The sequence below is a fragment of the Abramis brama genome (genome assembly GCF_963993115.1).
Source record: "Abramis brama genome assembly, chromosome: 9".
In the NCBI taxonomy this organism is placed as follows: domain Eukaryota; kingdom Metazoa; phylum Chordata; class Actinopteri; order Cypriniformes; family Leuciscidae; genus Abramis; species Abramis brama.
Window position 1 is genome coordinate 9,038,135 of NC_139971.1, and position 14,535 is coordinate 9,052,669.

The following is a 14,535-nucleotide window of genomic DNA, read 5'->3' on the forward strand; positions in this document are numbered from 1 at the left end:
AACCACCACTTTGATGCTTCAAAAAGTTCATAAAGAGATTGTAAAGCTAATCCATATGAATAGAGCGGTTTAGCCCAAATTTTCTGAAGATATTCGATCGCTTTATATGCTGAACAGATTAAATTTAGGCTTTTATTCACATGTAAACATTGATCAGCAAACATAAACAGAAGCTCAACTGAACCTGCTTGACGCGCAAGAACAGACCTCATTGGTTCTTGCAGAAGCTCAAATTACTGTATTACACACGAGAATGAACCTCCTTGGTTCTCGCACGTCAGACGAACATGCTTGAGCTTCTGTTTACCACAACTGATGTGTGAATTGATAAATGTTTATATGTGAATAAAAGCCTAAATTCAATCTGTTCATCTTATAAAGCGACCGAGTCTCTTCAGAAAATTTGGACTAATCCGCTCAATTCGAATGGATTCGTTTTTCGATCTCTTTATGAACTTTTTGAAGCGACAAAGTGTCAATTGCGTAGCTGTCAGTGGAGGAACAGAAAGCTCTCAGATTTCATCAAAAAGATCTTCATTTGTGTTCTATAGATAAACGAAAGTCTTACAGGTTTGGAACGACATGAGGGTGAGTAATTAATGACAGAATTTTATCCTTTAAAACAGAACACGTGTAACAAATAAGCCTCAATATTTGACTCATGAGCACAGATAAAACAACTGATTGCACCACTCAACTCTAACTCCCAATGTAATTTGTAGAGTCCATACAGACCGCGTCTACCCACCCATGAATGCATCCAAACGCTCTAGTCAGCACAAAGAGTCGCTACAACAATACTGCAGTCCTCTCCTGCACATCCATGTTTGTTTCATCTGTCATGCGTCTACTAGCAACGAGGCGCGTTCTTCTGTACTGAGTTTGTGTTCGAACATGTTCTGTTAGTGTATGATCCCTAGTCGTTTAGTGTGCGATGCCCGGTTTTTCTCTGTAAAATAGCTCTGTAACCATTTACAAAGTCGGCAAGTGTTGCCCACTGTTTTATAATTTGTTCAGATTTTAAGTCGTGTAGTGTATTCCATCCTTTAGCAGTAAAAAAAAAAAGTTTATTATCAAACTGAGTTGATGAGATATTTTCTCTAAATCAGTTCAAAATTAGTTTCAATTAATATTTTATTCATATTTACAATTAATAGTTTCGAAACTCTGTATTGTTATATTGGTGCTTATAATAAAGGTTATTCACTTCAGTTTATCAGTATTTTGCATACATTTATTAAAAAACTGTGGAACAAAATATTTTAAACTTGATTTCTACTGTATTGCAATTCTTGCATTATTTGTGATCTGCTGGGCAAAAATTGCAGTTTGATTGACATTTTTTACAAAAAACCATGCTCATGGCTATTTTTGCACTCAAAAGAAACCAGATATCAAAATATAGAATATTGTCAAAATGCTAAAAAAATATAGATAGGCTCTTGATAACCCTAGAGTTGAAATGTTGCAGCGTTATTTTACGACAGTGGTTAAACACTGTGGTTGATGTGTCTTTAACCCTGAGGACGAGAAAAAGGTGGGTGGCAGTTACATCCGATAACGTTGAGAGCCGCCCTGAACTGGCTGAAATCACAAGAAAGACGTTCCTCCATTTCTGTTTTCAAAAAGCCCTTACGTACTCCAAAAACCTTAAACAACTTATGTACACAAAACAAGTTGTTTCTTTCCAGTCTTTCCACATACTTAAATAAAACTAGCGATTAACAGATATTGTAAATGTACTGTATGTTGCAAACAGATCTCTACTTTGCAGGGATAAATGATTAGATGGCACGATTCTGTGAATAGATTTTTGCCTCTTTGCAGATTGGCACTTCATATTGCATAAAAAAATATTTGTAAAAAGTAGTTCTATAGTATCTGTCTGCTTTGGACATCTGTTAACGTTGAGTTATTGGTGCGTTCTCGGTGTCATTTTTCAAAGGAACTTGCACAAAATATTGCGTAGGAGTATGTGGGCGTTTTTATGTCGTTTTCTTCTCTATCTTTCTCCCTCCCTCCCTGTCCTTTCCTTCCCGCCTCTCCTATGTTTGCACTCTTTCTCATTCTGACATTATCAGCTTCAACAAATTTGACTGGCTGGATAGGTGATTTCAACATGTATCATATTATATCATAAACATGAACATCATGATAAAAGTCCAGACACTAAAAGTTTATATTCAGTGCCATGGCCCTCAAAACACATTCTGTATTTCAAGTAAATGTATAGAATGTACGGTTTGTACAGTATAAAAATCATTGTCTATGGAGGGTCCCCACGAAGATAACGCGTGTGTGTGTGTGTGTGTGTGTGTGTGTGTGTTTTTATAGATGTTGTTATATATGAGTTATGCCATAAATAGCGCTAATGAAGTGTAATTGCATCTGTGTTGGATATTGTGACAAAAGTCTTTCTACTTTGACAGGGGAAGGTTCATTTAGAGATGAAGCTGAATGAACTGATCACAGAGAATGGATCCGTCTGCCAGCAGCTTGTGGTTCAGTAAGTGATGCCTGTCAGTCAATGCATGTGTTTGTGTGTTTTTAAATGTGTTTGAGCAGCACAACATGAATCGGCATTCACAGCCCATTGCACTTCTGTAACGTTACATACTTCAATGTGAAACAGGATATCATGAAGTCAAGGTTTGGCTAGTCAGCAGGGCCTCTTTATCCCCTGCTGGTAGAAGTCTTTACTAGTCTTTCTCCATTGATGGCCATTCAGAAGCAACCGTGTATTTTGAATTGATTTTTTTGATGTATTCTAATGAGTTTTGTTTTTTTTGTAACAGCATATACTGTAGGCTATATCACTTATATTTCATTATATTATAGTAGATGTTTTACCATTATCCAATATCCATATTATAGTAGTGTCCATTGTCTGCAGTGGGTTGGTGAGTTCATGAAGAAACATTCTATTCTACTTCACTATTCCTTAATCCCTTCCTATTTTAGTTTGTACTATACTGAATGATGGCTGAATGATGTTAATGTAAATGAAAAGCTTCAAATTAATGAAATCTTACAAATCAATGAATAAATAGGACGGCGGTCAAAATAAAATTGAAACTCCAGTGTGAACCAGGAGCACTTTATTTTCATATTCGCATAATTTCCTACATTTTTGTGGACAGTGAACAAGTTTTCTTCATTTTATCATATTTGTAACAAGACTTTCTGTAGTTTTCTGCCCAAGTAATATTCTTTCAAACATTAAACCCTCAAGAATTTAAGACATATTAGCATTGTAACTTTTAGTTTAAAAAAAGTATAATTATCAAATATAATTTTTATATTAAAGTACAAATGTTTTATTACAATGGTAATCTATTTCGGTCTCTTTATCATTTGAGTTAAATAATGGTGTACACACACTATACAATATGGTCTTATTTGTTAGCATTAGTTAAAATGAACTAACTATGATCAATATATTATTACAGCATTTATTAACCTTTGTTAATGTTAGTTTATAAAATACATTTGTTCATTTTTTGTTCATGGTAGTTTACAGTGCATTAAACTAATGTAAACTGATACAACTTTTGATTTGAAAAATGTATTAGTAAATGTAGAACATTAAGATTAATAATCGGGATGCACAATATATCGGCCACCATATCGGTATCGGCCGATATGTTCATTTTTAATGTTATCGTCATTGGCCCAATAAGTATATATTAGGCCGATATATTAAAGCCGATAAATAATGTATTATTTCCTTCAGCTGAGACGCTTCAGATGCGCACTGGTCGCTTTTGAATTGCTTAAAATATGACTGGAATCACTTCAAAAAGGAAAATACAGTTAAGTGCAACGTGCTGTCATATAGGCTGCATAAATAATAATGGGAACAGTATAATTGTGTGCTTGGGACATGGATTTTAATGGTGAGACTTTTGTTTTTGCAATCAGGCTCTCAAAAATGCTATAAAAATTTGGATTTAGATTTATCGGCCAATATATCGGTTACCGGCTTTCAAATATAAAGAATTATCGTTTATCGGTATAAGCCAAAATGTTCATATAGGTGCATCCCTGTTGCTTTAGAAGTATAGGTAACTAAAGTGTTTCCAAAATAATAATAATGTATTATTTCAGTTTTCTTATAAGATTAAATGTTTATCCAATTGCAGCTCATGACAAAATAATCACTTTTTTTTACCTAATTGTGCAACCCTAAGTAAATAAGATGAAATATTTAGTTTTCCTGCATGTCATGTGACCATTAACCGACATCATTGTACTTCACGTGCAGTATACGCGAAGTACGCATTCTGCGACGTGGACGCTGTGAACTATAACTTCAGTGGCGTGTCTCGTCTAGGAGGGTGAGAATACCTGTGAAGTTCATGTTCACACCACTACAAGGTTGTGTGTTTTCTTTAATGGTGTGAAAGATGGTCTGACTCAATATAGAGTTGCTGACGTGCATCTCTGTTTAATGTTGGCCATCGCTGTTCATTCACACTCTCCCACAGAGCAGGTTGACGAAAGAGGAAGCGATGCCGTGACTGCAGGAAGCCCGCACTGCGCTGTTTCTGTGGTTTTGTTTTGTCGTCACACTGCTTTTTTCTCTCTTTCATGCTCTCTCCCTCTCTGTCGTTCTTTCTCACCTTCCTTCACCGCTTCACGGCTGTCACCATGACGACTACAAGTGTGAATTACTTCTTGTCTTGGATGGCGGTGCTTCTGCTTTCACCCTTCTTATCTGACACCTTCATTTATGCACGTTCTTCTTTCATCGTCTCATTGTCCTATTCATTCATATTTTAACTTGTGACGTGGAGGAACCTCTGACAACGTCAACATCAGGGTTCAACTATAAGGATGGCTGAGAGGGTTTGGGGCCAGTTCACTGAGCTGCTACTTTGGCAATATACATTACATTTGTTGATCATGTGCCTTGCAAATGCAAACATTTGGTTGTATGGTTGCATGTATTAAACATTGTTGACATTTGAACCAGAGGAATTTACAACAATAACTAATCTTATCTAACTAATATAGATAAGATTTTATCAGAATTTCGAGAATGACTTAATGGAGTGCAACAGTCGGGTTCCAGAAGTAATAACTCCATTTGTTTTCTCCATTAAGGAAATTGATTTTTAACGATAACTTATAAACCTTTAAAGACAGCCTTACTTTGAGCTACAAGGTTGTTGAAGCCGTCAGCCCGCATTATGACATCTTAGTTTTAAAATAATCATGTTTAACATTGGAATTCGTGGTGAAAAACTACATTGTCCATGATGCTGTACAGAAAATTCCACCAATCGGAGTTGAAACAAGCAAATATCTTTTTAGCCCCGCCCACTCCCACGAAGCACTGCGAATGTAATCGAGTCAGTCAATCTCCCTACGCTCTCAAAATACTTAAATATTTGAATATACATGCATATTTTTATTTGTATATATAATCAACATTTTTAAAGGAGTAGTTTTATATTTCTCTATTTTTAATTTGATTATGCTGTATTTGTGTCCGTTTTTTGAATACTTTTTTGATACCAATCAAAGTTTGTAATGTTATGATTCACCTCATAGCTCATTGGCTTCGTTCATGGCTTATAACACTTTATCAAAGACTTTTTTGAAATCCTAATGGGAGAGACGAATGGAAAAATACTTCCAGATCCAACACCGCTGAAAAAGTGGGTCACTCTAGAGTCACAAAATCTCCAAACAAGTGTCATGTTTTGCCCTATGTGCCTTTGTTTCCAGCTAAGTGTGTGTATGGATTAATCATGTTGTATTTTTGTACTTCCTGCTGTTATTGCAAATTGCAAAAACATACAGTGCATTTGAAATCAAATACTTCCCTACTAAATAGAGTAGTATGATCTACTGACGACGCACAAATCAAAGAACACAGACGCAGCCAGATCATTTCCAGAATGACAAACGCAATCTACCAAGAGCTGCGCAAATTAGCACCTGGTCTAAGACCATGATGCTTTTTTTAGGCGTTAAATAATGGCGCAAATACCAGTAAATTGACTAGCGCAAACCTTAGTAAATCACCTTGCATGATTCTTTTAAATACTCTCCTCCCACAAATTTTGCGTCTGAAAGGGAAAGTCCTACAAATGCATATGCAATAAGGTCAGCCACAAACATAACTGTGTCCATGCCTTTTCAGCGCTAATTTTTCACCGCGTCTTTAGTAAATACAGACAGTAGCTTTTTAACGCCAAAAGAGGGTTTGTGCTGGCGCAAGCTGTTAGTAAATCTGGCCCATAGTATTCAAAAAACAGTAGGCGAAAAGTTCCCAGGATGACCTACTACTTCTGCTGACATTCTGAAGTGTGCATTCGATGGACACTTTACTATCCCATGAGGCCACGGGAGAAAGGAGATGTGAATGGCAGTGAAGCGATGTAACTGATGCGATAGGTCAGATGTCAGTGACAACATGGGGGATGTAGTACGTCCAAATTTCATTCATACTATATATATATATATATATATATATATATATATATATATATATATATATATATATATAACATACTTTTTTAATGGTTGCAAAGTTTCAAACCAAATGTAGTACTTACTATACAGTGTACACCATGCGATTTTGATTTTTGAAACACCTTTACTTTTGTGACGCACATAAAATGTTTATATGTATATTTTGAAGTAATATTACAATATAAAATAACACTTTTTCTATTTTAATATATTTTAAAATGTAATTTATCCCTGTGATCAAAGCTGAATTTTCAGCATCATTATTACTCCAGTCTTCAGTGTCACATGATCCTTCAGAAATCATTCTAATATCCTGATTTGCTGCTCAAGAAACATTTCTTAATATTATCAATGTTGAAAACAGTTGTGCTGCTTAATATTTTGTTGAAAATGTGATCAAATTTTTAATTATTCATTGATGAATAGAAAGTATAAAAAATATATATATAATTGTAACAATTTAAATATCTTAACTGTCACGTTTGATCAATTTAGTGCATCCTTGCTGAGTAAAAGTGTTATTCTTATAAATAAACAGTCAAATAAAAATCTGTAGTACTGGTCAGGATGGAGAACATGGCATAAAAAATGTACCCTGTTTACTTTATTAATACACGTTTATGATCTTGTTGTGATTGATTTTGTGATATTGGTGCTTTTAATTTCAAGGGAAGAGGCCAAATAGTTAATTAGTCATTATTTAGTTCAGACTATAGCCTAAATATCCTGTTTCACTTGGAAATGTGTCAACCAAGTAAAATTGGTTAAGAATGCTGTTTGATGTTGACTTAAATGGTGTGTTGTTTAATCACGTATGGACAGAGCATTCTGCTGTTTGATATTTAATGTTACTTTCAGTAACAGGCTCTGTGTGTGTCTTTTGCAGGATAATTGCGTGTCAGGGTTTGCCATTGATAAGTGGACAGAACTGTGACCCGTACGCCACAGTAGCACTTGTAGGGCCCGCCAGGTAGGTTTATAAACATTATAAATCACAAGGTTTACTGTAAAGGAACAGAGGTTTGCATGAAACCTGATGGTTTCTAATGAAGTACTGAAAACAGTCAAAATGCATTATTGTGATTGTTTCTAAATCAGTCAGTCATAGGATCGTTTCGGCCTCTGTCACCGATCTAGGCTGAAATGAGTACATAACATCCGCTCTGATTCAATAATAACATCCTGCTCTCTCTTTCTGTTTTTCTCTCTCTCTCAGGTCTGACCAGAAAAAAACGAAAGTGAAGAAGAAAACCAGCGACCCTCAGTTTGAGGAGACCTTTCATTTTGAGGTACAGCCTCATCCATTCCTTCAGTAATAATTCATGAGTGTTGATTTTGTGAGTCTAAATCATGTTTCTGAACCCCCCCCCCCACACACACACACAAAAAAAAAAATTAATCGTCATTAATTTTGATCATGTCAGAGTAATGATTTCCTGTGGATGCGGTATACATTTGTAGCATTAGCCATATGTTTACAATTCACAATGTTTCTGCAGGTCACAAGGTCAAGCAGTTACAAGGGGAGGTCACACTTCCAGGTGGAGGAGGAGGACATAGAGAAACTAGAGATCAAGTGAGTTCTCTTCTTTTCTCTTCTTCATTATTGTGTTGGCATTGTTTCATGTTAGCCTCTCCTGGATGTATGTTGTTTTTGTTTTGTTTCTATAGTTTTTTTGTTTGTTTTTTAGATCAAGTGAGTTCTCTTCTCTTCTTCATTGTTGCGTTGTCAGTTTAACCTTTGGCTGTAATGGCTGGATTTTGGTTTTGTTTTGTTTTGTTCTCTTCTTTTCATTACTTCACTATTGTGTTGTCATTGTTTCATCTTTGTCTCTTCTGGCTGGATGTATGTTTGTTTTTGTTTGTTCATCATGTTTCCATTGTTTTAACTTTTGCTTCTCTTCGCCGGGTGCAGACTTTTCTTTTTTCTTTTTTTTACGGCATATAACTGCACATATTGACTGTTTGTGGATGATTATGGTAATCAGGGATGAGTGCTTATTTGATTGGAAGACTGTATGTAATGTCAAAAATATTTTGATGAATGTGGCTTTGCTCTGATTTGACACATAATGTGCCACTCTGAATTGTCCCATATAGCCCTCTGCAGAAGCTGACAGGTAAGAGTAGGTGAAACCACCAGACGGCACATTAGATCATGACACTAATGTGTGTGTGCGTGTGTGTATGTTTATGCATGATTTTGTGTGGTGTTGGTTTTCCACTCAAGGGCAATTTATTTGTGTGCATGTTTGATGTGAGAAAAAGCTTCATCCAGTAGTGGAGAGAAAAAATGACTAACCCACCTCGATGCAACTGCATCTATACTCTGCGTGCTGGATTTCAGATTCAGTTTGACTGAAAATGGGAGAAGTTCAATTGTGTGATTTTTCCGGGGGTTGAATACATTGAAACGGAGCACTGTTTTTGTGTTTGTGTTTGTAAATGAACATTTAGCTAATGCACACTATCTTGTACTCTCCCTTGCAGGGTAGAGCTGTGGAATAATGGTAACTTGGCACAGGACGTGTTCCTCGGAGAGACACGGGTGTCTGTGAAAATCCTGAGAAACGACCATGTCCACAAAGCATGGTAAGAACACACACACACACACACACACTCAGAAGTAAGGCTGGACAATATATGGAATATTCAATTTGCGGGCAATATCCACCTTATTTTTTAAAGCAAGTGTATTAATGTAATATTGCAAACTGGTATTTCTTATCATATTACTTTAATTTATTATCGTAATCATAAAACGCGTTTATAGTGTAAATAGTTTTACTATCACTTTATTAATTGGAAGTTGTGCATTCACAGAAAATAGTTACTTCTGCATTGAAAAATAAGGTGGATCTGAAATTCTGAAATTAGTGATTTGCTAAGTTTTTTTTTTTTTTTTTTTTTTTTTTCAGGTTTATTAATTTAATAAAAAAAATACAGCAAACTTACAATTTGTAGTTCGTACTTACAATGACTTCACAACTCTTATTATTATTTAAATGATCATATTAACAAAACTGTTTTACTGGTTATTAATATAAAGTTTTTTAATCCACTGAAATCGGGTTGGGTTAACACTGATCTATATAAATGTATATATGATACAGCTGCAAATAAGTATTTGAACACCTGAGAAAATCAATGTTAATATTTGGTACAGTAGCCTTTGTTTGCAATTACAGAGGTCAAACGTTTCCTGTAGTTTTTCACCAGGTTTGCACACACTGCAGGAGGGATTTTGGCCCACTCCTCCACACAGATCTTCTCTAGATCAGTCAGGTTTCTGGGCTGTCGCTGAGAAACACGGAGTTTGAGCTCCCTCCAAAGATTCTCTATTGGATTTAGGTCTGGAGACTGGCTAGGCCACGCCAGAACCTTGATATGCTTCTTACAGAGCCACTCCTTGGTTATCCTGGCTGTGTGCTTCGGGTCATTGTCATGTTGGAAGACCCAGCCTCGACCCATCTTCAATGCTCTAACTGAGGGAAGGAGGTTGTTCCCCAAAATCTCGCAATACATGGCCCCGGTCATCCTCTCCTTAATACAGTGCAGTCGCCCTGTCCCATGTGCAGAAAAACACCCCCAAAGCATGATGCTACCACCCCCATGCTTCACAGTAGGGATGGTGTTCTTGGGATGGTACTCATCATTCTTCTTCCTCCAAACACGTTTAGTGGAATTATGACCAAAAAGTTCTATTTTGGTCTCATCTGACCACATGACTTTCTCCCATGACTCCTCTGGATCATCCAAATGGTCATTGGCAAACTTAAGACGGGCCTTGACATGTGCTGGTTTAAGCAGGGGAACCTTCCGTGCCATGCATGATTTCAAACCATGACGTCTTAGTGTATTACCAACAGTAACCTTGGAAACGGTGGTCCCAGCTCTTTTCAGGTCATTGACCAGCTCCTCCCGTGTAGTTCTGGGCTGATTTCTCACCTTTCTTAGGATCATTGAGACCCCACGAGGTGAGATCTTGCATGGAGCCCCAGTCCGAGGGAGATTGACAGTCATGTTTAGCTTCTTCCATTTTCTAATGATTGCTCCAACACTGGACCTTTTTTCACCAAGCTGCTTGGCAATTTCCCCGTAGCCCTTTCCAGCCTTGTGGAGGTGTAGAATTTTGTCTCTAGTGTCTTTGGACAGTTCTTTGGTCTTGGCCATGTTAGTAGTTGGATTCTTACTGATTGCATGGGGTGGACAGGTGTCTTTATGCAGCTAACGACCTCAAACAGGTGCATCTAATTTAGGATAATAAATAGAGTGGAGGTGGACATTTTAAAGGCAGACTAACAGGTCTTTGAGGGTCAGAATTCTAGCTGATAGACAGGTGTTCAAATACTTATTTGCAGCTGTATCATACAAATAAATAGTTAAAAAATCATATATTGTGATTTCTGGATTTTTTGTTTTTTAGATTGTCTCTCACAGTGGACATGCACCTACGGTGACAATTTCAGACCCCTCCATGATTTCCAAGTGGGAGAACTTGCAAAATAGCAGGGTGTTCAAATACTTATTTTCCTCACTGTAGAGCTGAGGATGAGGCTACTCTGCTCTGATTGGTCAGACGGCCATTCTGTTGTGATTGGCTTTTTTTTTCCAACACAAAGCGGTAGACCAGTCACCACATCTGAATTTCAGCTGTTCCTCAACACTTTGCACACAGTGATATAAACAGTTACGACGGTGTCAGTTTTACCGTATCAGGTCCTTATTCTTTTGAAGTGCATGGAAAGTGCATTTGCTTTGGCAGCGGAGAAAACAGCAGACCAAACTCTTCCAGGCCTCAGCTACAACTACAGTGTTTGAGGGTGGGTCAAAGTAGACGGTGTTCACAGTCAGCCAATGAAGAGCATAGGCTGGCATTATGCAAATGTGTTACATTGTTACGTAGGTATGCAACAGGAAGTGAGACTGGAATTGCTGACGACTTGTTTCAGCAGTTCAGAATCTATTCTTTCTTTTAGGAGACAATGACTTAATTTGTCATGCACTTTGATCTTTAAAACTTTGCAGTCCTTTTACATTGTCAAACAGCTATATTACACACTGCATGAAAAGTAATATTTGAAAAAGCATAATTAGACATGCAAAATAGAAGCATTTTAAAGGGGTGGTATAATGCCCTTTTCACAAGATGTAAAATCAGTCTTTGATGTCCCCAGAATGTGTATGTGAAGTCAAAATACCCCACAGATATTTTTATATAGCATGTTAAAATTGTCACTTTTTGAGGGTGAGCAAAAACGCATCGTTTTTGTGTCTGTCCCTTTAAATGCAAATGAGCTGCTGCTCCCGCACAGGGGGCGGAGCTACAACAGTTTGTGTCCTTTTACCTCACACAGACATGCACTGGAAATTTTAAAAACTTTTAGCCTTTTATGTTCAAACCGAAGTCAGAAAGATAGAGATACTTAAGAAGTGACAACATGTAGACAACATTTCTGAATGGTTAGTTGATGAATTTATGTAGCTTATGTGTAGTTATCTTCTAGTCATTGATTAGCATATTCTGTCTTGATAATCTATAAATCGTGTTCAGGGGGCGGGGTTTATGTAAATTTTAGGGTTCATGATGTCACTAACCCGGGAGGAATGTCGTGTAGTCCCTACCAGCCGTTTGTTGTAGTCCTTAAAAAGCAGTTTCTTTAAAAGAAAATATATTCCTTTGCTTTGAACTTTGAGCGTCGTAACTTTGCAGATGTTGTTTATGCTCACACAGCAACATTACACACTAACTAAAGTTAAAAAAGTGAAATCATATTCAACCACCCCTTTAATAAGTTGGACCCTTCTGTATTTGACCCAATTCTGCTATGAGGTGTTTGGTGCATGCGTGCACTTCCATGCTGTGCTGTAATATGCTGATCTCAGTGTCTGAGTGAGGTACAGATGAGGAACACGAACAGATGAGGAAGAAAGATAACAGCCAATCCCAGCTCTCCACTGGCCTTATCAGCCCAATCAGACATGGGAGCACCACCTCTGACGTCAGAGCTTAAATGAACATATTTCAGCATTACTTTAGAGACATTTGCGATGACTGCTTACTGCAACATCCATAATTTAGATTTCAGCTGCAGTTGCGTCTTATCTCTGATGTTTTTTTGTTGAGAAGCGTTTGAGAGACCGTGGGTGTGTGTAGGTGTGTGTGTTTTGGGCGGATTGCTTCCGTTGCCCGCTTCCCCTGTGTCCTCAGACTGTGGATCACAGCGTCCTGCCGGTAGTGTTGTGTAAACATTGTATGTGCGTGCATTAGTGTGTGTGTGTGTGTGTGTGTGTTCAGACTGAGAGGGAACTTGTTGATACTGATCTGCATGTTTTGAATGAGGGCAGTGAGTCTACTGCGTGGGTGAGCTTTTGCATGAACCTAGCATAAAACAAGCGCACATACACAAACAGACTCTGACACTATTAAACATGGTCTTGCCACACTAATTCCTGTACTTTGTAGTTTGAGCAATGCAAATGACACATACGATAAAATGATTCATGTGCTAGACACGCATATAGAAAGGATAATCTTAGGTAAAATTAGTTTTCTCACACACACACACACACACACACACACACACACACACACACATACATAGTAGTTTTAATTGATTCATGGAAATTTAACTATTGTATTTTTGCTTTTAAAATGTCTCAACTCTTTGCATACGCAAAGCTAGTTTAGTGACACAGTGAGTGATGGAAACTTAATGACTAAATAAATAGGGTTTCAAAGTCATCACAACTTTTATAGCACCAGCTAAATCATTGTGACTATTTTGAATATTTAATATACATTCCGTAATACAGCAAATTGAATGATGAAGCTGTGTGACACTGTAAAATAGCTATAAAGGGGAAATTTCTTTTTGCTTTGTGTTTTGTAGGTACTTGCTACAGCCGAAAGGAAATGGTACGAAGCCTAAGCCAGATGATCTGGGTTCTCTACGTCTGAAAGTAACGTACACTGAGGACAACGTCCTGCCCTCTGCCTGCTACACGGCCCTCCGAAACCTGATGCTCAAATCCCCAGATGTCAAGGTACAATGGCACCCCCCTTCTGTCTGGAAGACTGGCAGTCATGTTTAATTGTTGAACATTATTTTTAGTTTTCAGACACACATTCTTTCGTTTATAGCATCTTTTCATTGTTTCTTTGCATCTCTAGCCGATCTCCGCATCAGCGGCTCATGTTCTGGGAGATATATGCAGGGAGAGTTTGGGTTATGAAGCGCTGCTTCCTGTGGTCAGACTTCTGCTCCATCACAACAGACTGCTTCCCTTTCTCACCGCTGTTGCTGCCCTGGAGCTGGAGAATACACAGTTCAGTAACACACTCACACAAAAACACTTGTATAGTTTTGTTTTGGTGATATCCATATATATTTTTTTAATTTAGTTCTTTATTTGTCAAGTATGCATATACGTTTTTGTTTTGTGTGTATATATATAATTATTATAATATTTTTTCCCCTATAGTTTGTCTAGGTTTTAAACTCACTATTTCTTTGTCCTCTAAAATGTCCTCTGTCTCCCTGTGCAGAGAGGCCAACACCATATTCAGAGGGAATTCTCTGGCCACCCGCTGCATAGATGACATGATGAAGATTGTGGGCCGAAGTTACTTGACAGTCACTCTCAAACCTGTTCTCAATGAGGTGAGACACAAAGGATTTAAGTTTTTTTTTTTTTTTTACTGGACATGTTTATAGTTGTTGACACTGTTTAAAATGTTTTGTTACTTTCATTCTGCTTTACAGATCTTTGAATCAAATAAAACCTGTGAGATCGATCCTGTCAAACTGAAAGAAGGCGATAATGTGGAGGTCAACAAGGTGATTTATTTTTTTATTTTTTTGGGTTTCTTGTTGAATTGTTGTACTTAATTTGGCCGTATGTGTCAGATAAATAAAGGAGATATTCTGGGCCACCAAAAATGAAACCCTGAAATTCAAAGTGTGAGGGGAAAATGACTTCCTCTGTTTATACCACCTGATATAGTTTTTAATATGCATTTCTAAGCCTAGCTATATATAAGTTAATATT

At 37.2% G+C, this 14,535-nt stretch overlaps 1 protein-coding gene across 1 annotated transcript in view; it reads left to right on the plus strand.

Annotated features, from left to right (window-relative positions):
• rasa2 (RAS p21 protein activator 2) overlaps positions 1-14,535 on the plus strand; it is a 44,256-nt gene that overhangs the window by 14,509 nt on the left and 15,212 nt on the right. Inside the window, exons 5-13 of the mRNA XM_084125200.1 lie at positions 2,430-2,506; positions 7,370-7,453; positions 7,700-7,772; positions 7,983-8,059; positions 8,974-9,075; positions 13,377-13,530; positions 13,658-13,812; positions 14,033-14,147; positions 14,250-14,324. Coding sequence (XP_083981326.1) covers positions 2,430-2,506; positions 7,370-7,453; positions 7,700-7,772; positions 7,983-8,059; positions 8,974-9,075; positions 13,377-13,530; positions 13,658-13,812; positions 14,033-14,147; positions 14,250-14,324 — 912 coding nt within the window. The remainder of the gene's footprint in view (positions 1-2,429; positions 2,507-7,369; positions 7,454-7,699; positions 7,773-7,982; positions 8,060-8,973; positions 9,076-13,376; positions 13,531-13,657; positions 13,813-14,032; positions 14,148-14,249; positions 14,325-14,535) is intronic.